This window comes from Dipodomys merriami, unplaced genomic scaffold, assembly GCF_024711535.1.
Source record: "Dipodomys merriami isolate MVZ:Mamm:240054 unplaced genomic scaffold, mDipMer1.0.p SCAF_332, whole genome shotgun sequence".
Classification (NCBI taxonomy): Eukaryota; Metazoa; Chordata; class Mammalia; order Rodentia; family Heteromyidae; genus Dipodomys; species Dipodomys merriami.
Window position 1 is genome coordinate 920,614 of NW_027204849.1, and position 23,055 is coordinate 943,668.

General features: G+C 44.5%; 1 protein-coding gene across 2 annotated transcripts in view; it reads left to right on the forward strand.

Annotated features, from left to right (window-relative positions):
- Nucleotides 1-23,055, forward strand: part of LOC138803080 (membrane-associated guanylate kinase, WW and PDZ domain-containing protein 3) — a 154,666-nt gene that overhangs the window by 121,865 nt on the left and 9,746 nt on the right. For both annotated transcript variants that reach the window (XM_069986907.1, XM_069986908.1), the window contains exons 9-18: nt 965-1,153; nt 2,786-3,391; nt 4,485-4,516; nt 6,761-6,917; nt 9,782-9,873; nt 11,828-12,020; nt 14,216-14,404; nt 20,044-20,232; nt 21,771-21,873; nt 22,500-22,626. In XM_069986907.1, coding sequence (XP_069843008.1) covers nt 965-1,153; nt 2,786-3,391; nt 4,485-4,516; nt 6,761-6,917; nt 9,782-9,873; nt 11,828-12,020; nt 14,216-14,404; nt 20,044-20,232; nt 21,771-21,873; nt 22,500-22,626 — 1,877 coding nt within the window. The remainder of the gene's footprint in view (nt 1-964; nt 1,154-2,785; nt 3,392-4,484; nt 4,517-6,760; nt 6,918-9,781; nt 9,874-11,827; nt 12,021-14,215; nt 14,405-20,043; nt 20,233-21,770; nt 21,874-22,499; nt 22,627-23,055) is intronic.

Genomic DNA, 23,055 nt, shown 5'->3' on the forward strand with positions numbered 1-23,055 from the left:
CAACATATACAAATCACTATCCCTGCACCACTCTTGTGCCTTGGTGATGTTATTGAATGAGATAGGGTTCCTTGAATACAGGCATCCTGATACCATGGAGCCAGTCGGATAACCCAGACAACAACTAAGTGACTGGTGAGTGGTAATCATATGATCCTGCAGAGCTGCAGGGTAGCTCACACCACTGTGGGGTGCAGCCGAACAGGCTGCTTCATACCACGGTGGAATGGAGCAGGATGCACAAGATTTTAGCACACTGATGAAGAGTTACTCAGATTTTTTTCTGTTCAATAATTTTGTACTTGGGGCTGGGAAGGTAGTTCAGTGGTAGAGTGCTTGCCTTGCATGCATGAGGCCCTGGGTTTGATTCCTCAGCACCACATAAGCAGAGAAAGCCAGAAATGGCAGTGTGGATCAAGCAGTAGAGCACTAGCCTTGAGCTGAAGAGCTGAGGGACAGTGCTTATGCCCAGAGTTCAGGCCCCACAACCAACAACAATAACAATAATAATTTTGTACTGTGGTTGACAGCAGGTAACTGAAACCAGCAAAAGGGAAACTACTAGAATGGATTTGGGGTTAAGGATGTACAGACGAGAATAAGTAGAGACTTTCTCAAATGGCATGCAAGATCCTATAAATAGAAGTGATACGCTGGCCAGGTGGAAGCAGAGATAGGAAGGTCTAGGCATGAGGCCAACCCCAAACCAACAGCACAAGACCCTATCTGAAAAGTGAGGTCAGAGTCCAGTACTGTTACCCACCCACCCCCAAAATAAGGATTTATTGGTTAAATTTTTTCCTGTGTTTTAGTTCATACAGCTACTCTATGACATTAGACTCTCTGAATTTTTTTCTTTATGATTTATTTTTCTTGAGTTATACAAACCATCTTGAAATTTGTTTTTTAGGGTTGAATTCATGTAATTACTTTTGTTCTCAAATCCCTTTCTTATCTGGCCCAGATGTGGAAAAATCACACTTTACTCGGGACCCATCCCAACTTAAAGGTGTTCTAGTGCGAGCATCACTGAAAAAAAGCACAATGGGATTTGGCTTTACCATTATTGGTGGAGACAGGCCTGATGAGTTCCTCCAGGTGAAAAACGTGCTGCACGAAGGCCCTGCTGCTCAGGATGGGAAGATTGCACCAGGTAGCGCTCTTCAGAGTTCCACGGAGTGGCAGCTCTGGGACCATTTGGTACTGAGTTCACAGAGAGGAGTGGGGAGACACAGGAAGAGGGGAGAGAATGAGTATACAACAGAAGGGAACAGTTCCTATGTTAAAATAATGTTACTTGAAAGTTAAATATATGCTGGCTTGAGCAAGGGCCAGGAGCTAGCAGAGAAAACACACTACATTTATTAGCTTTTTGGAATACTGTGTATAATCTTTAGATTATCCTTTGGCTGTACAAAACCAGTGATTTATTAATCATCTCAGAAGACAATTTGATTGTTATTCTCTTATATTGTGTACATTTGGAACTATCTAACATTTTCCCTACCATGTTTTTATGAAAAATGGTCCACTGTAATGTTTAGAGTAATGTCAAAATTATATCCTATAATTTTTCCCAAAGGTGGTGGTTGTGCTAGTCCTGGGGCTTGAACTCAGGGTCTGTGCACTGTCCCTGAGCTTTTTTTTCAAGGGTAGTGCCCAGTAACTTGAGTCACAGCTCTGCTTCCAGCTTTTTTGCTGGTTAATCGGAGATATGACTCTGGGCTTTCCTACGTGGACTGGCTTTGAACTGCAGTCTCAAATCAATCCTTTTTTTCCCGAAGTTGTTCCTTGGTAATTGATGGATTTTTGTTTTGGTTTGGTTTGGGTTTTTGGGGGTTTGTTTGTTTGTTTTTGTTTTTTGCCAGTCCTGGGACTAACTCAGTGCCTGGGCTCTGTCCCTGAGCCTCTCTCTGATCAAAGCTAGCACTATACCCAATTGAACCACCGCACTACTTCCCACTTTTTCTGATATTTCTCCTATTGGAGATAGGAGTCTTACAGACTTTCCTGCTCAGGCTGGCTTTGAACTGCGATCCTCAGATCTCAGCCTCCTGAGTAGCGAGGATGGCAAGCATGGACCACTGGCTTTCAGCCTGTTGGATATTTTATATGGTGATAGTTTTGTTGTGGCTGACGAGCTTGAGAAGGAGAATCAAGGCGAGATGCTAACTTGGGGCATGTTTCCCAGAAGTGACGGATATTAATAGGGTTTTTCTTTTTAGTTTTCAATTTTAACCTTTCTTTACATTTTGTCCATCAAACACATCTTATAGCTACTATATATATTTGCTGTCAGAGTTTCATAATGTAATTTCAGATTTACCTAACGCTTACCTAATTTGCATAGCAATAGTATGCCTTCATGAAAATTCTGTGAGTCTTCATCAGGGGAAAAAAAAAATCAAAACTTCATTTCCAATTAATCGCATTTGTATCTTCTTAGTTATAGAACAAAATTTTACAGACAAATATTTCTAACAGCATTCTGATGAGTTTTGGAACCTACAAACCAAAGCACCTTTATGTGTCTGTGAGCGTTTAAATAATTATTGTGAATTAAAGAATCAAATGGATGAGAAGAGTGGGTAAAAGCACTCAGCTTGTGATCTTGAATGACGGCAGTTCTGTAGCCAGTGATCATCATTCTGTTAACCACTGTATCACACACTTCAGTGTCTTAAATAATATATCCAATGCCTGTATTGAATTGTTACCTTTACTTCTCCCTTCAACGAAAAAAATCACCTTATTTGGTGACTCTTCTCACACTGTATTTTCTCAGGTGATGTGATTGTGGACATCAACGGCAGCTGTGTCCTGGGTCACACCCATGCAGATGTTGTCCAGATGTTTCAGTTGGTGCCTATCAATCAGTATGTCAACCTCACTTTGTGTCGTGGTTACCCACTCCCCGATGACAGTGAAGACCCTGTGGTGGACATTGTCACTGCTACCCCTATCATCAATGGACAGTCCTTAACAAAAGAAGAAACATGCGTGACTGCTCAGGACTTGAAGCCAGGAACCATGGTTCTGGACCACAATGGAAAATCAGGACACGTATTGATGAGCGATTGTCTTGATGGACCATCAGATCTGGGTGAACAGAGGACATCTGTGGCCTCTTCCGGCAGCTCCCAGCCAGAACTAGTGACTATCCCTTTGATCAAGGGCCCCAAGGGCTTCGGCTTTGCGATTGCTGACAGCCCCACTGGGCAGAAGGTTAAAATGATACTGGACAGTCAGTGGTGCCAAGGCCTTCAGAAAGGGGATATAATCAAGGAAATTTATCATCAGAATGTGCAGAATTTAACACATCTCCAGGTGGTGGAAGTGCTAAAGCAGTTCCCAGTAGGTGCAGACGTGCCTCTGCTTATCTTAAGAGGAGGTAAGTCAATGTAGCCACAAGGAGCCGGAGTGTCGTGACGTTTCTCCGCTGGCTGGGTGCCCTCCAGAGGCAGATGCACCCCTGGGTGTCCTCCTTGAGGACTGTTGCTGTCCACAGTGGCATTCTTCCCAGCATTTCAGTTATTAGTGGCTGCATTCACACCTCCTGTTGTATTCTTTCCAAAATCTGATTATTTATGGCTCAGTATTGTACTACTTCAAGTGAGATGTATCCTCTTAACCTTGTTTTCTCTGTCGATGACAATAACAGAAATTGAGCCTTTGGCCCAGTGGTACTTCATCATGCACCACAGGTCTGAGGAAGAGCCAGTCTGTCTGTGCAGATGTGCGACAGGGGCAGGGATACCCTGCTCTGCAGAGGCAGCCAGCCTGGCTTTGTCTTTAGCTCTAAGCTCTGTTCAGAAAGGCTAGTCAAACCTCGCAGTGCTTATGTAAGAGAAGTGATATTTTTATGTTTCAAGGTCATCAGCTGGCGTGAACGGCTCTCATGGATTATAAATCCAATTCCAAGCACTGACCAGCTACATGCTGCATGCTAATAGGCTTTCACAACTCCTTGGCATTTTAAAGAATGGAATTCACACCTTCTCTCTTCTATCACTCTGGCTTTCAGTTTTCCTTTTTGAGACAAATGAGCATTTCAACTTTATTGGAGATTTTTCCTCATTTTCATTTCTTTGAATCACTTGGGCTTCTCCTGGGTAAATTGTAGAACATACTCAGAATTAGGTTTAAAAAAATCTCTTTTTAGTACTAAGGGTCTCCCAGGGCTTCAACACTTATAACAGAGACTGGGGTTGGATGTCAGATGCTTCTATGGCCATTTCCTACCTTGCTATACATTGTTTCTGTGGTATAGGGAACCTTATCTTTTTGTCTGTTTAATAATAATTCTATTAATGCCTTAGAACTATTATAAAAATGAAATTAGGTGTATGTATAATGCTTGGAACAGTTAGATAAGAACTTACAGCCTACTAAAAGTGGTAACTAGTTTTATCATAAGCATTATTAGTGTTTGTGATCTAAGAATGCTTCCTCTGTTTTTAAAATCTGACTCATTTTTTTTTAAGGTCCTCCTTCACCATCTAAAACTGCCAAAATGGTGAGTATCATAGTGATCCTCAAACAGTTCTGCCCTTTCCCTGAGAGGTCTGCGCTCTTCCTCCCCATGAGAGCAGCTCCCCGGGGACCTGGTGATGGCTAGAGAGGTCAGGAAGTTTACGCTGCCAGCCGCGGATCCAAAACATGAGGACAGCATGAAGTCCTGGGTGGAGGCTGTGCTAAGTCTGCTACTAGAGGAGCACTAGAAGCCCAAACTGCCATCAGCCCTGTCCGCTAGTAAAATGTGGTACACTGGGGATCCTCCCTCAGGAGCAAGGACAGAAGTAGCTGAGCATTAGCACAGATGATAGACTGCTATGTCTATTTGCTGATGCCTAAAAGAAGCCATGACGGCTCCTCTTTCTTTCATGGAGTCTGCAGATAGCACATTTAGATGCCCTCTCTCACTTAGCACTAAGTGAACCCTTCTAACCCTTGTCCTTACCAGCTAAGTTTGCTTGTATCAAAGTGCCAGACTGTCAGACCCAGAGCAGCGTCTTTGCATGTTTTGGAATAACCTGAGCAGTCTATATCAAGACCTACACAGAGAAAGAAAATGCGACAGTAGGCGTACCAATAATGCTGTTGTGCAAGAAGCAGGGTGCACATGTGCCTACTTCTGTGTGCACACCTAGTGGACATGGAGAGCAAGATGGCTTGTTTTAAACCCTAATTTAGGTCCACTTTGCTCATTTTGAAGTTTTTTCACCTTCCAGTTGAAAGTTGGTCTCCCAGAATGATAAACCATAGACTTTTAAAGGCAATATCATCTGATCTTGTGAAGTGGATTAATTCTTTCCAGCCCACCAAGCAGAAATCCCCTGCAGATTTTGTGTTTTGTAGCTCAAAGTAGGAAAAAAAAGATGCTCAGTCTGCCCTTTTTACAGGTGGTTTATACCACAGGTCTGCTGTGAACAGAGCCCCCTGTCCCCCTGTTAGGGTAACACTGTGTGTTTCTGTGTTCTCTGCCTCCCCTGGCAGTCCTTCCACTCCTTTGCCATGGGGTTGGCTTCATCATCCATGCCAGGCAGCTGTGGTGACCTGGCTGCTCACAGCTGAAGGAAGGCTCTGATGACCCTTAACTGCTCCGACAGATCCCAGGGTTAGGAGGAGACTTCCTGCCATGTGACTGCATCTGGGTCACGGAGGGTCCCAGATGGCACAGAACTGTGAAACCCCTCATCACTCCCTCACAGGCTGGTCTCCAGTCCATGTTAATTACTCAGTATAGACATCTCTAATCCCCCCCCTCAGCCAAAATTTAGGAAAACAGGCTATTCTCAAAGCTAATATTTTAGACTGTTGATTGAATTTCATGTTTGAATTTATTATTAAAGAAGTTCTTTTGAGCAGAGAGTCAATGGCTCACACCTGTAATCCTAGCTATACAGGAGGCTCAGATCTGAGAATTAAGGTTCAAAGCCAGCCAGGGCAGACAACTCTCTGCAAATAACCACCAAAAAGCCAGAAGTGGAGGTAGCTCTAGTGGAAAAGCATGAAGCCCTGATTTCAAGCCACAGTATTAGCCACAAAATAACAAAGCAGAAAGAGGAAGAGGGAACAGAGGGAGGGAAAAGGGAAGAGTCATTTTGCTTGACTATTTTGGGGAAATCCTATCAAAATAGTTAAAAGTATGACAATAGGCCAGTCTGCCCTCCTTTTTGTGGCTGCCTGCCTTCATGGGTGTTTTCCCAGAGTGCATTTCCATTGGCCTGCAGAGTTTTCACCGAAATCAGAGTTCACTCTCCATCCCATTTTCCTAGAGAGAATAGATCATCTTAAGCATCTTCATTGCAAATTAAATTCAGCAACTAGGAGGTCGGGCTTATCAATAATTTTTTGAAGGTGCCCCTGCGCCTCCCTGTTACTCTACATACAGGTGCTCCTTTTGTCTTCCTATTTAGCTTCATCTCAGAGTCAAGTCATGTTTGGTAGTGCTAGATTGACAAGACTGCTCATCTTTTGCCTGGCATGCTTGCGGACATGTCAGTGTCAGTTACATGGCTGTGGCAGTGAATTTGCATATTATAACTGCCTGGTAGTGGTGGCAGTGGAGCCTGAACCCTCTTGGATTTGTCTGTCGGGGCTGGTTTTGAACCCCAGTCTTCAGCTTAGACCTGCCACCTGAGACCTTAGCTGGAGCCTTAGACCTGTTTTCAGTTGACATACCCAGCTCATAGTCTTTTTGAAAGAATTAACAATCTTACTTTCAAAAACATCAAGGAGTGTCTTTTTTCTATTTTAGAAAACAGATAAAAAAGAAATTTCAGGAAGTTTGGAGGCCATAAACGAGTCCATTCCCCAGCCGATGCCTTTCCCACCCAGCATTATCCGGTCAGGATCTCCGAAATTAGATCCTTCTGAGGTCTACCTGAAATCTAAGAGTTTATATGAAGACAAACGTAAGTAGTTGTGTAGCATTTCAAGAGCACATGATTAAAAAAAATTTTTAACTGTTATTTCCTGTCTTCCAAAGGCATATTGAGAAGTTACTCCCTCTTTACCATTTTAATAGGACCCCGAGCCTCACTCACATACCTTCAGTATTCACTCAGTTTTTTTCCTAGCTGTGAAGGTGTCAGCCATCCTGTTAGGAACTGGAATAGAGAAATAAGTATGTTACATAGTCCTGTACCATCAATAGTATTAAACATAAAGGAATAAGGCAAATGTTTAGCAAACAAGTGTACAAATAAGTACCTTTGGCCTCTCAGGTTGAGAGGGAAGGTTGAGTTGGACAAATTGCAATCTGGATTGAAAAGGAGCTCATTTAGTGCTAGGAAGTGTCAGGTAGAACTTCAAACAGCAAGAGAGGCTGAAGCCAAGTGAGGAGAAGAGCTATGCATGAGGAAAACAAGGGAAGGGCAGAGGAGTTGCATTGTGCCTGGCCTTTGTGTGGTTGGCTAGAGGTGAAAGCAGGAACAGATTGTGGGGGGGCCCTTCTGAGAAAGCTGGTCATGATTTATAGAAGAACTGGACATGGTGGCCCATACCTGTGGTCCCAAACACTCAGGAGGCAGAAGATCTTGAGTTCAAGGCCAGCCTGGGAGAAAGAAAGAACAGAGGGAGAAGGAAGGAAGATAGAGGAGGGAACAAGTCATGAAATGGTTTCAACTGCAGGAAAATATCACTGAATTTGAGTTCTAGGAAGATATTTTTCTGGTAGGAATATGGCATCCGTCTGAGGAAAGAAAAAGCACAAGGTAGAAATTCCTTTTTATTTTAATTTACGTGGTAGTAACAAATCTTTTCCAAACTAAAATTGCATATTTAAATGTGATTAATATTTTAAGAACTAAATTTGGTCTCATACCAAATGGCACAGTGGCTCATCCCTATATAATCCCAGTTACTTAAGAGACAGAGATAGAAGGATCACAAGTCAAAGGCAGCTTACACAAAAAAGTTAGTGAGACCTTATCCTAAAAGTCAGGCTAGACCCCAAGTATATGGGAAGCTGCCAGGGAAAAATGTATGAGACCTTCTCTGAAAATGAAAGCAAAAAGTACCGCAAGTGTGGCTCGAGCCCTTGCTAGGCAAGCACAGGCCCTGAATTCAAAACCCTAGTACTGCCAAAAAGAAAAAAAAGAAAAGAAGGATTGTATCTACATGTGGTGTTTGTAGCCAGCCTGAGCTGCAACGTCAGAACCTATTTCACAAAACAAAAAACAGATTTATATCTATCTGGAAAAAAGAAATACACAGTTAGAAACATATGAAACTGACTTCATGCTTACTTAACTAGTTGCAAAACTTTATCTTGATATTTTCAGGCCATATTCAAAAGATGAAGACCAACTGTCAGCATAGTAAAGCAGAAATTTAAATTAGTGTAACTATGTGGAAAACCTTTCTTCAGACTTCCATTCATGTGGGATACATGCTTTTTATTTATTTATTTTTAATTTTAAGTAGTTGAACAAAGGGATTTGGATTCAATAAATCAGATTGTGAGTACAGTGCATCTTAAGACATTCATAGTATTGTGACCATTGTACTTTCTAAAGTTCCGTTTCCTTTTCCTGCGGAGAGTTGAACCCAGAGCTAAGAACACACTTTCCCACTGAGCCATACACAGACAATAAGCTTCTGTGATTCTAATAGGAACTATTTATCAAGAAATTGCTTCACTGACTATAAAATCAGGCCACAGAACAAGGCTCTTGTTTTCCGCTCTTCCTGCTGCTCATTTTCATATTAAAAGAAGAGATTGCTTCCAAACAATATTGATAGTTTATCCTCTACCACATTTCACTTACTTTATATAGTTTACAGCATTTTGTTTTTTTTCTCTTTTTTCCTGACGCTTGAACTCTGGCCCTGGGCACTCTCCCTAAGCTCCTTTTGCTGAAGTCTAGCACTCTACCACTTGAGCCACAGCGCCACCTCTTTTATTTTTCTGTTATTTAATTGGAGATAAGGAATCTCACAGACTTTCCTACCTGGGTTGACTTTGAACCACGATCCTCCAATCTCAGTCTCCAGAGTAGTTAGGATTATAGGTGTGAGCCTCTGGCACCTGCTTCCAGCTTTTCTTTTTCTCCTTTTAGTAAGTACACTTTACTTAGGAAAACACTGATATTTCCCCAGAGACAGATTCTTAGTCATGAAACAACTTTTCCTGACTTCGTATTCTGGTGAATACAGCCTACCCTTGGGGAACAGAACCATGTGGGGTAAAAGCCCAGCCCCTTGAAATGCAGCTTGGTCTAAATCAACTCTTCCACTCACCCGATCACCCTCCACAAGTCAGTCAGGCCTTCATTTCCTTCAGTAAGTTGTCACTGATAGCTGTTTTCTTTAAAATACTAACCTTTTGTAAAATTAGGCTACGTAGAGAATTCATGTGAAAAAACTTTTAAGAGTAGGATAAGTATTTTATAGGCTCTCTTTCCTTAGATTTAAATTACCTTGCTTAGATTATATCTATCGAACACCAAAGTGATTTTTTGATCATTCTGAATTGAATGTTGTAGTATGGAAGGGACAATATTAGAAGTTAATAACCCTGTATACTGAATGCACAGAATCCACACAAATGTTCCTGAACAGTCTTGTTACAGTTTGGTTAGCACTTAAAACAGATTTGTATTCAAGTATGTATTTCCCATACTCTTAAGTAAAATTTCACTTATCTAAAAGTTATGAGATTATACATAACTGAATTGCACTATAATTGTATCCTACTAAATACTGAACTTGATTTTATTTTAATACTTTCAAATATGAACAAAATATTTACTCTACATTTTCTGATTTTCCTTAGCACCAAACACCAAAGATTTGGATGTTTTTCTTCGGAAACAGGAATCTGGGTTTGGCTTCCGGGTCCTGGGCGGAGATGGGCCTGACCAGTCTGTAAGTGGGAATCTTTGCCATGTGTCTCTTGGAGTGGTGTTTCAGTGGAGTGGGGTGTTCTTGTTTTAATATGAGGAAAAAGGCATTTCTGTGAGTAGCATCCATCCTCAATTAGCATGGAATAGCTGAAGCCAACAACTGTAGCTAAAAACATGTCGGCTGAGACCTAGGCAGTAGTGACTCATGCCTGTCATCCTAGCTACTCAGGAGGCTGAGATCTGAGGATCGCAGTTCAAAGCCAGTCCAGGCAGGAAAGTCAGTGAGACTCTTTATCTTCAATTGATCACCAGAATACCAGAAGTGGTGCTATGGCTCAAAACAGTAGAGTGCTAGCCTTGAGCAAAGACAGCTCAAGGACAGTGCCTAGGCCCCAGAGTTCAAGCCCCATGACAGACCCCCCCCAAAAAAAATACAACATATAAGCTATAATTCAAACACTGGCTGATTTATTTGCTTTTCTGTGTAAATAAATAAGGCTTACTTGGAGCTAGAGCTAGAGTTCAACAGTATCTCATGCACCTAGTGTGCACAAGGCCTGCTTCCATCTTTGACACCCAAAAACAGAAACTTAGCTGAGCTTTCCTTTTAGCTTTCCCTTGCAAAGCAGATTCTAAGACATCATCGCTAAGAAACCTGTTACCCATCCAGGTACCAGTGGCTCACTCCGTAATGCTGGGTACTTAGGAGTCTGAGATCTGAGTATTTGGGTTGGAAGTCAGTCTGTGAAACTTTTATCTCCTATTAAAGAGTAAAAAGAAATGGACCTGTGGCTCAAGTGGTAGAGCACCATCCTTGAGCAGAAAAAGCTAAGCAAGAACAAGATGCCCTGAGTTCAAGTCCCAGAGGAAACCTATAATCCTCTGTCCTCTCTGCCAAGGTCTTTACCTTTAAATGCTGTGATAACCCTCTTCTCTGTTCATCCAGTCCTGTGGCCTAGCAGCACTTCCCTATTGTTCCTTCTGTTAGCTCTGAAAGCTTGAGAAGACAAAATAACTCATATTTCAGTCTAGAATGCCAAAGGCTTAGATCTGTAAAGCATTTCAACTCTAGAATTTTGTTTATGCAGTGATCTTATATGAAGTTTGTGGAACAATCAGTGGTTCTGTTTTTAAGTTTTGCACTTCTTTTTTTGTATATTGTGGTACTGAGGACTGCTTGTGCTTTCCCTCTACCACCTGAGCTATGCCTCCAATCCTTCCTCTTTTAGTTTAGTTTTTTTTTTTTTTTTTTTGTGGGGGTGGGAGGGTCTGGTCATGGGGCCTGAACTCTGGGCCTGGGCGCTGTCCCTCAGCTCTTCAGCTCAAGGCTAGCATGCTACCACTTGAGCCATAGCACCACTTCCGGCTTTTTTTTTTCCTGCTTATGTGGTGCTGAGGAATTGAACCCAGTGCCTCATGCATGCAAGGCAAGCGCTCTACCACTGAGCCACCTTCTCAGCCCCAGTTTTGTTTTTTAAGTAGGGTCTCAAGCTAATCTTTTCACAGAACTCATATCCTCCTCTTACCTCTGCCTCTAAAGTAGCTCCGACCACAGTCATATGGCCATTATGACTGGCCCTTACCTTTGGTAAATGGCAGAGAGTAATATGGCCTGTAGAATGTAAGAATGTATTTACATTTTATTCTGTGTCATATCCAAAAAGAGTACATTGTTATCTTAGAAGTTAGGCGAATAAAAGTAGTATTTTTAAATGTCAGTACTTTTAAATGCTTAATGTATAAGTATGTTCTAATTAGTCTCCAGTGGTAACTGATTGTCACCTGAGGATTCTAGAAGGACTCTGTATTAGTGGTTAGGTGAGGTACCGCTTCTAGGGTAACAACTTTCTGAAATATGACTTTCACAGAAAATTGTGGGATATCAGTTGGTTTGCATTGTTGAGTCAGGAAGGTCTTAATTCTCCAGCCATTCTTTGTACACTGTACAGCCAGCCTTCACTTTACTGTCTTACCAGATATACATTGGGGCCATCATTCCCCTGGGAGCTGCTGAGAAAGATGGCCGGCTTCGTGCTGCAGATGAGCTGATGTGCATTGATGGGATTCCTGTCAGAGGGAAGTCACACAAACAGGTCTTGGACCTCATGACCACCGCAGCACGGAATGGCCATGTGCTACTGACTGTCAGAAGAAAGATCTTCTGTGAAGGTGTGTAAGCCTCTTACTGCTCGGAAAAGTTAAAAGGAGACAGGTCATCTTCTCTGTCATCTTGCAGGACTCTTTTCCATGTTCAATACACTATAACCTGGGTATGATGGTGCCTGTAATCCGAGCTCTTGGGAGGTTGAGGCAGGAGGATGGAAAATTCCAGACCATTCTGGAGACCTTAACTCAAAAATCTATAAAAGATAATTTATATGATCCAGGATCCATGGGAGGCTATGTAAAGTAATAGTAGTATTAATAAGAAGAAACTTTAAATCTCGACATTAAGATTATACTAATTAATAAACTTTACCACTGTAGAATTATAGATGAAATCTGTGTTTTAAAAAAGAATGCAGTTCTTTGATTAGAACAACATACTCCCCTGTCTGGGTAACGGAGGACTTTGGGTCCTGGTGAAACCCCAGACCGACCCTCAAGGATAGGTTACCACCTAAGTGCTTGCCCTGTCTTCTTTAGTCCTCACACATACTCCCATGAAGCACTGCGATGATCTAGGTCTATGTGGTTGTACAGTGACTCAGAAGGCTCAGAGACACATGGCTTGTCAATACTAGGGTCAACATTAAGACTTAGTATTTGCCTGCAGAGTCCAGTGTCTAAACTGTGACACGAGAATATGGACACTTGTGTCTGCTTGCCTAGCTACTCTGTAGTCCCAGCTCCTAGAAGATTCCCTGCCTGCAAGATGGAGATTGGTAAACTTCTGATCCTTGATGGATATGGACATCGCTCTTTTCCTTTGCAAGTGTTCCAGGGCCTCACATGCTACGCACATGTTCTTTTACTGGGCTACATCTCCAGCCCCTTGGCATCACTCTTTTTTATTTGTTGAGATAAAAACATGCATTCTGCTTTTATAAAATGGGTTAAGCCAGGCACCAGGGGCTTATATCTGTAATCCTGGCAATTTAGGAGGCTGAGATCTGAGGATCGTGGTTCAAAGCCAGCCCAGGCAAGAAAATCCATGAGAATTTAATACCTAATTAACCATTAAAACAAAAAACTGGAAGTGGAACTGTGACTCAACTGGTAGAGCACTAGCCTTGAGGAGAAAAGGCTCAGGGTCAGCACCCAGGCCCTGAGTTCACCCCAGGACCAACACATAAAAGGTGTATTAACTGCCACTTGCTGGGGATTCTGCATGAATCTACGCCAAGCAAGTCTGCTGTTCACCAACAGTGAGGGAAAGAAAAGTGAGACCTGCTCATGATAAACTCGTATGAAAGCTGTACGGCAAAGCATATGGTATGACTGGGAAGGTGGCTCAGTGGTAGAGTACTTATCTCGCATGCATGAGACTCTGGGTTCCATTCCTCAGTACCACATACACAGAAAAGGCTGGAAACAACGCTGTGGCTCAAGTGGTAGAGTGCTAGCCTTGAGCAAAAGAAGCTCAGGAACAGTGCTCAAGCCCTGAGTTCAAGCCCCAGACCTGGCAGAAATAAAAATAAAATAGTAAAATAAAAAGCACATGTCAGGACAAATCCTGTGAGACAGAGAGCAGTTCAAACAGCAGCCTCTGGCACTTCGAACTCTCAGACATCAGTGAACACCACTCCCTGAACTAAGTTATATTCAGTTAATTTTAAAAGGACATTTACATTATCTACTTCTATTAAAATTACTGTCTGGAGTCATAAACCTTGACACACTAAGCAGTTCCTGGAAGAATTTTTTTTTTTTTTAACGGTCATGGTTCTTGAACTCTGGGCCTGGGCACTGTCCCTGCATTCTTCAGCTCAAGGCAAGCACTCTACCACTTGACCCACAGCACCACTTCCGTTTTTCTGGTGGTTTATTGGAGATAAGAGTCTCACGGACTTTCTTGCCTAGGCTGGCTTTGAACCTTGATCCTCAGATCTCAGCCTCCTGAGTAGCTAGGATTACAGGCGTGAGCTATCGGTGCCTGGCTTCCTGGAAGAATTTTTATAATCAAATCTCACTGAAGCTTTTAGAAACTTTAGTTTTCCAACTGTTGGAAGTTGTATGGACTGCAGCTGATTGTATCTGCACTCAGATAACACTTGAATCTCACTTAGGAGCTGCTGTTCAGTTCTTCATGTTATGAAGGACTGAATTTTCTTTGAGAGGCTTAACACAAAAGCACTTATTTAACAACAACAACAAAAAATCATGGTTTTCCAAAATACTAATACTGGTTATGTTGATTATAGAGACACAGCCTGAGGACGACGTCCCCAAAGCCTTCCCTTCATCGCAGAACGGATCTCCCCATCTGAACCGAGCAGAGCTCCCAGCGAGGTCTGCTCCCCAGGAGGCTTATGATGTTGTCTTACAACGAAAAGAGAATGAAGGATTTGGCTTCGTCATCCTCACCTCCAAAAACAAGCCACCTCCCGGAGGTAAGGATTGCCAGATGTCTGTACTGTGCCAGGCCACTGTCAGAGCCTGCCGCTGGAGCATATGAAGCTCATTAGGAATTACACACGTGTGAAGACTGTCTTAGAGACTTGCCTTTTTTTGTGGGGGAGGGTGTCTGGTCATGAGGCCTGAACTCTGGGCCTGGGCGCTGTCCCTCAGCTCTTCAGCTCAATGCTAGCACTCTACCACTTGAGCCACAGTGCCACTTCCGGCTTTTTTTTTCTGCTTATGTGGTGCTGAGGAATCGAACCCAGGGCCTCATGCATGCAAGGCAAGCGCTTTACCACTGAGCCACTTTCCCATCCCAGAGACTTGCCTTTTTAAGAATAAGTAGTACTGCGTTATTTTTCAGAATCAGATGATCTAAGCCCAACCTTCAGGCTTCAGGTTTATCTATTCATAAAATAAGTCTTCAGTAGCTCATTTTACATCAAATTATACTAGGGCTGGTGACAGTGATTCAAGCCTGTAATCCTAGCTGCTCTCGAGGTAGAAATCTAAGGGAACAGTTCAAAGCCAGCTCAGGAAGGAAAGTCCATTATACTCTTACTATTAACTGCAAAAAAGCCCAAAATGACATTGTCACTCAAATGGTAGAGCGCTAGCCTTGAGCAAAAATGTTCAAGGACAGAGGTATCCATGCAGTGAGTTCAAGCCCCAGAACCGCACACACACAAAAAAAACACTAGACTGGGAAATAGATCAGGGAAAGACTGAATTTTTTTAAAGTCCTTTCTCAACTTGGAGAATAGGTTTTTTGTTTTTATGAGAGAAATAATGGCTCTATAAATGAATTAAATACTAAAAGCAATTGAGAAGAAGTAAAATTGATTAATAGAAAAGCTAAACTCAAATATGTTATTTAATAACAATTGCTGTAAAATGATAAGAAATTTTCCTACTTTGCATATATCTTTCATTGAAGGGTAAAAGTTTTGTTAGAACCTTCAAAAATTAAATTAATCTTAACAAAATATTTGCATCTGAAAAGGCTGAACATATGTGTGTACGTACATAAGCAGCACATACAGAGTGGAGGAAATATACATAGTTCAGAGTGTAGAGTTTAAGGTTTCGGCAAACTAATACCTTATCATGATGCTTCTAAGAAAGAAAATCTTTACATATTTATGAGACATTGGTATTTGTGTATTGTTGCTCATCTAGTACCTTTATTTTTTGAGGTCAGATGATTAAAAAGAAAATCTTTTAACTGTATTGAAGTACTCTCTTGCTTCTACAAGGGAAATTGATTTTGCCTTGGGTTGCAAGATCCTTTCAAACTAAGTGGTCACTACAACCTTAGTTAAAAAAGCGTTGTAAGCCAAACCAATTTGCAACAATCTTGCTAAAATCAATGCACGCATGCAAAGGAAGTTCTGCGGCAGAGATGAGTTGTTGCAGTAGTGCGCATCATTGCTCCCTGAGAACGGTTGCTGTGGTGACACGAGACCGTCACTGCTTCTGTGAGGACAATTGTGTAGCCTGTGTCAGAAAGATGAAAGGAAAACAGCTGTTTGGCGGTTTCGTGTGGGATCATTGGGAATCAGACTTTGCAAATGTGTGGGCAGGGATGGGAGAGGGAAGCTGGGGAAAAGCAGAGGACGGGGTGACATTGTCCAAGAAAGAAATGGCAGCCCCTCTGTACAGTGCATTAATTGTAACAAAATTATTTGGAAAAAAATGAAACAACCACTTGCCAGAGTGTCAGGTCCTCTGAGTGAGGATGGTGGCTTAGTCCTGACCTCTTGGAGGGACCTGCAGCCCCTGGCCCGCGTGCGCCTGTTGGAGCAGCCGTTGCCATTGTCATCATTGTTTAGAAAACTGCCGCCACCTCTTGACCTGGTTTTGTTCTTGTTTTGATTTTTTTTTCCCTTGTTGGTCATGGAGCTTGAACTCTGGGCCTGGGTGCTATCCCTCAGCTCTTTCTGTTCAAAGCTAGCGCTCTACCACTTTGAGCCACAGCACTACTTCCGGTTTTCTAGTGGCTAATTGGAGATATGAGTCTCATAGATTTTCCTTCCCAGTCTGGCTTTGAACCACAACCCTCAGATCTCAGCCTCCTGAGTACCTAGGATTACAAGCATGAGCTACCAGTGCTCATTTTGATTTTTAAGATGGCATCGTACCATACTGCCCAAGGCAGTCCTGGGTTCATGAGTTTAAGCAATCCTCTTCATCCTCCCAAGTAACAGCTACCAGTGCCCACCAACACCCAACAACTCTTTTTTTAAAGAAACCCTCAAACATTAATATTTAATAATGGGATGGAAAAGAAAGCTATTAAAATGTAAGACTGAGACAACTGCTTACAAACAGGAAGTGATGATCGGCTCCAATGCTCAGTGAGACTCAGGCTGTTGACAGATGTTCCGTGCAGTATTGAGGGTTTCAGTGTGGCACACAGCCACAACTGGCGATGCTACTCAACTGTGAGTTAATACCGTCACTAAGCAGAGCGCCCTGTCTGTCTGCCACAGGTAGAGGAATCCTGGGCCAGTGTCGAGAATTGGGGCAGTTGCTGCCTCTCTGTGGCAGAAGGGGCTCAGCCTAGAAGTGGGTAGCGTAGGCAAGGGCAAGGCCCACCTGCAACAGTACACTTCTCTGTTGTGGACCTTGTCTCAGAACCCTGCTCAACATAGGTTACTTTTTTCTTCTAAATGATGTATGTTCTTTCTGGTGGTGCATGTCTCCATAAGAGGTCCTGATTGCACCACTGGTTCCATTTTTGAGATCCTGACTGTCAGAAACTAGGGGTCCGGGCCGCCATCCTCATGGCACATCTCAGCGTTGAGAAGCTTGGAGCTCGGGCCTCCCTTTGGCGTGAAAAGGACATGGCTCGTTCTCATTTCACCAGACCTTTCAGTGCTACTTTGACCGAATGCTTCTCGGTCCCACTTGCAAAGGAGTTCTTTGAAAAGGGGAAAGTTCCATTTACTGTCCTTTCTTTTCCTGAAAAGAAATGTTTAAGAGCACTAATGGGATCTTAGCAGCTGGATAGCCAACCTGTGAGACAGATGGAGGCCAGGGATGAACGCGGACGTGTATGGGGCTTTGTGGCAGGTGCCCATAGACTGCACACCAACACAAGGCAGGACTCAGGCTGTGCGTGCTCTAAAGTCATGCCTGGAAAACCAGCCCTGTCCATGCTTAGTGTCCACATGTGACCTTCTGCTGGCCCCTGGGAGTCTGGCTCCTGTAAAGGACAAGACAGGAACAGTGAGTGTACCTTCACCAGCCCTCACCTGGACAGCTGGCCCTTTAAGTGTGGACCTCCATGTGCGAGTTCCCCTTGCCCTATTGCTTACATGGTGAGGCTTTAGAGATTCATTCTCTTTGCTCTCCCAAGCCTGAACAAACCCTTACTGGTGTGCTGGCTATTCTTTTCCTCAGAATGCACACACTAGTAGGAGTGAATCTTTTGAAAGGAGAACTGTTGATTGAGAAGGTCACCACAGGGTTACCATGTGATATTCCATTGCTTCTGATGAGCTCACAGCGCTGGGCCGGGCCATAACCATGCTATGTTCCTGTGTTGCTAATGCATCTATAAGAAAAATGGACACCATTCAGAGCTAAAAGGCCTTTGCCCCCAATATTAAGACAAAAATCTCCCACTGTCTAGTCCTAGAGCCAAGGTACTGTCTGTAAGGACATAAATCATGACGAAGAATAACTTTTCTGTTTTAAATGAAGGTCTGTTAAAACATCCCAAAACATTCGCAGACATAATTCAGAAATACTAGTGGGGATGTTTTGCTAAGGAAAGTAAACATAGTTCATAGTGCCTTCTAGTACTATTCGTTGTCCTGATTCTTATCAGTCAGTCAAAGTGTCTGTAAGTCTGCTGAGCTAAACTAGGAAACTGTTGGTGAGCACAGACAGGCTCAGGGCAGACGTGTTCAGTGCACAGGAGATAACGTGATTTGACAAGGTTTTCTCAATGTCTCAGAACTTAGAAGTTCGGATAATAGCACAGTGTCCTACTATGAGTAGGTGTAGGAAAGACAGCAGCATGCTCGGCTGGAGGGAGGCCCAGCACCCCTAGCTATTAAACAACAAAGCGGGGACTGTTAGCATGCACGGCCTCAGACCCTTGCACTACATTTCTGGGCAGTTGGTAGCCCCAGATGCACCAGTGGAATACACCGGCTCCCAGACCTGAACTCCTTCTGCCCTGGAATTCTGGGAGTGGTCAGCTTCCCGCCCTCCTCCAGACCTAGCTGCGCTGGCTGCAAGCTGGCAGACTACCTGCCAACCCCCTAGCCCCTGGGGTTACAAGGACCCACCTGGGTGGGAATAGGCACCATATTGCCCTCTCCCCAGGCCCCAGGGATGGCTGGGATGGACTCTTTAATTGGCCGGGCCGTGGGTATCTTGTACAGCTATTTGCACATTCACAGGATGAATCTTTACTTATACCCGGTTTTCTGAACAATAAGTACTGAGTCCTAAACTTGAGTCTGACCTGCATTATTTAAAGGTTCCTTTTGGGAGTAAATGTCCTCTCAGCAGAGCCGGAGTCTTACTGCAACAGCTTCTAAAGCAGTTAAAGATGTGATGTAACTCTAATGGCTAGTTACAAACAGTGAAATGTCAGATCTATGAGCTGTTATTATCTGTGAGATCGCCAGGAAATTAGAATGGTGACGTGTAAAGGCAGCAAGTGGAGTTACCAGTGGGAGTAGCCAAGCAGCTGGGCAAGCCTACAATAAGGACCTCCTAAAGGCAGAGACGATGGGGGAAAGACAGTCGGGACTGGTGGTAATGACAAACAGACGGGACCAGAGGTGGAGGACTGGAGCCCTGGCTCAAGTGGAAGAGAGCCTGCTCTGCTCCAACCCCAGTACTGCCGAAAGAGGAAGAGGAGGAAGAGAGGCCTTGGGCAAGGCCTGGGTGGTCCTCACAGTCTGCCCTCAGAGAATGGCGTCCCTGACACCACAGAAGGAAAGATGCTGTTATCAGGCCCCTTGCTACCCTGAGGTCTTTGAGAAGCTGTCCCCTTCCCACTTGGGCCTTTATGGGATTCTTACTCTTCTGTGCATCATCTGCCCTTTCCCCGGCTGCCCCTGAACAGTGCCCAGCCATCCTGGGCACATCCTGGCTCCCATCGAGGGGTAAACTCAGTGGCCTTAGGAGAGAAGTCAGAACAAGGTCTCTGGTAAGCGTCTAGGTGTAGATCGGAACTCCGCCTGCGGTCAGTGGATGGTGACTCAGATGCAATTGCACTTAGATGAGACACAGACCTGTGCTGATTCTAGGCCGTTTTTTATTTCTTTTTGTGCTGGCCTCGGGGCTTGAACTCAGGGTCTGACTGCTTTCCCTGAGCTTTTTTTTCTCAAGGCTGACGCTCTATCACTTGAGCCACTTTTGGCTTTTTGCTGGTTAACTGGAGATGAGTTTCATGGCATTTCCTGCCTGGGCTGGCTTCAAACCTTAATCCTCCAATCCCAGCCTCCCCATTAGCTAGGATGACAGACATACCCACTGGCACCTGGCACTTGCTAAAGAGTTTTCTTTGATGTTGTTGTGTTGAACTTTTAAATAGTAACAATAATGATAAGTCCAACAGGAGCAGATTTCATACATAACTGAACAACTGGGGGGTTCTTTCCCACAGTTATTCCTCACAAAATTGGCCGTGTCATAGAAGGAAGCCCGGCAGACCGCTGTGGAGAACTGAGAGTTGGCGATCGTATTTCTGCAGTGAATGGGCAGTCCATCGTTGAGCTCTCCCATGACAGCATTGTGCAGCTGATCAAAGATGCCGGAGTCACGGTCACACTGACCGTGGTCGTTGCGGAAGAGGGTGAGGAACAGTAGCGCCCTGCCTTTCCGAAAGCTGGTCTTGGAAATCCCCACAGCCACCCGCTCCTGTGCCCTCGGGTCTCCTTGTTTGCCTTCTCCAACCAATGAGCTTTCAAGACAGCTTATCCTAAGGTCTCCCGCTAGCCAGGGCCCGCCCTTTATTTATGTGAAGAATGGAAAGCTTGCTTACAAATTCTGTTCAGATCTGGTTTTGGGGTTTTTGTTTTTTTGGGGGGGTCTAGTCGTGGGGCCTGAACTCTGGGCCTGGGCGCTGTCCCTCAGCTCTTCAGCTCAAGGCTAGCACTCTACCACTTGAGCCACAGCGCCACTTCCGGCTTTTTTCTTTTTGCTTATGTGGTGCTGAGGAACTGAACCCAGGGCCTCAGGCCTGCAAGGCAAGTGCTCTACCACTGAGCCACCTTCCCAGCCCCCATAATTTTCTTAATAAATGCCGTGGGCCTCAGCTTGAGTGACAGAAGATCCATTAAACAGCTCAGAGGAAGGCGCTGTTGATCCTGAGCCTTGTCGGGCACAGGACTTCACTCTGGGCAGCTTTCCCAACGGACTGGGGGACAACGAGCAAATAGAGCGTCAAACGCAAACCGGCAGCTCAGGAAGGGGCTTGCCTTGCTGCCTTTTAATCAGTGAAAGTCTCCAATTAGAGATGTTTTGCGTCAGCACAATTCCTTGTTTGTGATCGCTAAGTAATTATGTAGTGCTCCTCTTGTTTTCTCCTGACCTTGCGAAACTAGTGGGATCAAAACAAAATTGTAAAGGAGCCATCTTTGATGTAAAAATTCCTCATACAGCAGTGTTATTATACATGATCGTATTTCCCCATCAGCTTCTCGATCATTGGTCTTTCCTTCTTTGCGCCCCTCCCTCTCTCTTCCCCTCCCCGCCTCCTCTTCTGTGCATGCCTGTCCCTCTCTCCCACTCCCCTACCTCTCATGGGTATTGTGAGCCTTGCTGGTCTTGAATTCCTGAGCACAAGACATCCTCCCACCTCAGCCTTCAAGTGCTGGGACGACAGGTGAACACCACCCAGCTTGTATTACTTGATTTTTAACTTTCCTTTTTTTTTTTTCTATTTGGTGCCAGTCCTGAGGCTTGAACTCTGGGCCTGGGCGTGGTCCCTGACTTTTTGTGCTCAAGGCCAGTGCTCTGCCACTTGAGCCGCCTCCAGCTTTCTGGTGGTTAAAAGTGTAGGTAAGAATCTCAGACTTTCCTGCCCAGGCCTGGCCACTGTCCCCAGCCTCCTGAAGAGCGAGGACGACAGGCGTGAGCCCCCAGCGCTGCTGTTCCATGCCCGGGCTTAACTCAGGGCCACCTGTGCTCAGCCGGCACTCCACTCTTGAGCCATGCCTCCAGCCCTTTGTATTTTGTTTTCTTTTTTGAGTCAGGGTCCCACAAACATTGTCCAAGTTGGCCTGGACTTGAAATCTTCTTCCTACATGCCCTGCTTTCGGTGTGCACCACCGTGCATGGCATGCATGGCTTCTGTGCATGTTTTGATCTCCTCTGTTTTCTCATCACCAGAGCATCACGGCCCACCATCAGGAACGAGCTCCGCCAGACAAAGCCCAGCTCTGCAGCACAGACCTGTGGGGCAGGCACAGGCCCGTCACCCGCCTGTAGACAGGTGGGCTTCGTGGGTTTAAGGGTTTCCTCCACCTCCCTGCTCCCCACCGCCCCTGCAGCTGTGTGGAAGCCAGCTGCCGGGACATTCCCTCCTGAACCTTTGCTGTGCCGCCACTCCAGCGGCCTCCCTCCCAGCATGCACAGCCACGGGCAGTGTCTGAGCATGACAGCAGCCTCCAGCTCTGCTACTTGTGGCCACCTAGTATGGGTTGGGGAAGCCCAAGTGTCTTCTCAGACCACTTGAGCAGAGCCGGACACTTTTTCTACATAATTCTTTTATTGAAAATATTGGTCATAGAACAAAGTCTAGATTTCCAGAAGCTCAGCATCTGCCTAGGCATCTCTTGGCTACAGGAGAGCCATTTCTCTTGGTGATGAGGGCACACTTAGCTGCCCAGAGTCTGCTTCAGCTATGTAAGCACAGCTGTTGAGAGATACCGCACCAGTACACTATGAAGCAAATGGGGTTGCTGAGTTCATCATCCCAGTTCTAAGTGGCCTGTCTTGCCAGCAGAGTTCAGATGGAGATTGTCAAGGGGACACTTGAGGAGAAACAAAATGAAATCTACTTTTCCAAACTGTTTTTCATTTTCTCTGTTCAGTCAGTGCCTGATTTCTCTCTTCCAGAATGGCCTTGGAAGGAGAAGGTGGAAAGGACGGGCCCGTCTCCTACAGACACTCGTGGTCCGACCACAAGCACCTTGCGCAGCCCGACACTGCCGTGATCTCGGTGGTGGGTGGCCGGCACAGTCAGGTATACATCCCCATGCTGCGCTCACACGCACACGCAGACAGGTGAACTTTGGTTACATGTGTAAACCTGCTTTGTGCTTAGTATTTGCTTGGTTTACTTCTGTGAGAGGACATAAAGAGTGAGAGAAAAGTTTACCCTAGAGGAAGAGGAATTTGAATGCTGATTAGATACTTGCAAGAACCTGAGGCCAGGGCTGATCACAGTGGAGGCCTTTGGTTTTTTTGCTTGTTTTTCAGGAAAATCTCACTTAATCCTTTTAAAGGGAGCACTTTCTACTGTTCTCTAAGGGTTCTGTTGCACATTAACCAACGAGAAGACATTTCTGCCCTGTTTGTAAAGTGCAAGTTATCCTCCAACCAAAGCTTGCATATTTGTTTATGCTGTAGCCATGTGCGTAGAGAGACTAAATTGATTTTCCAAGCTATCAAG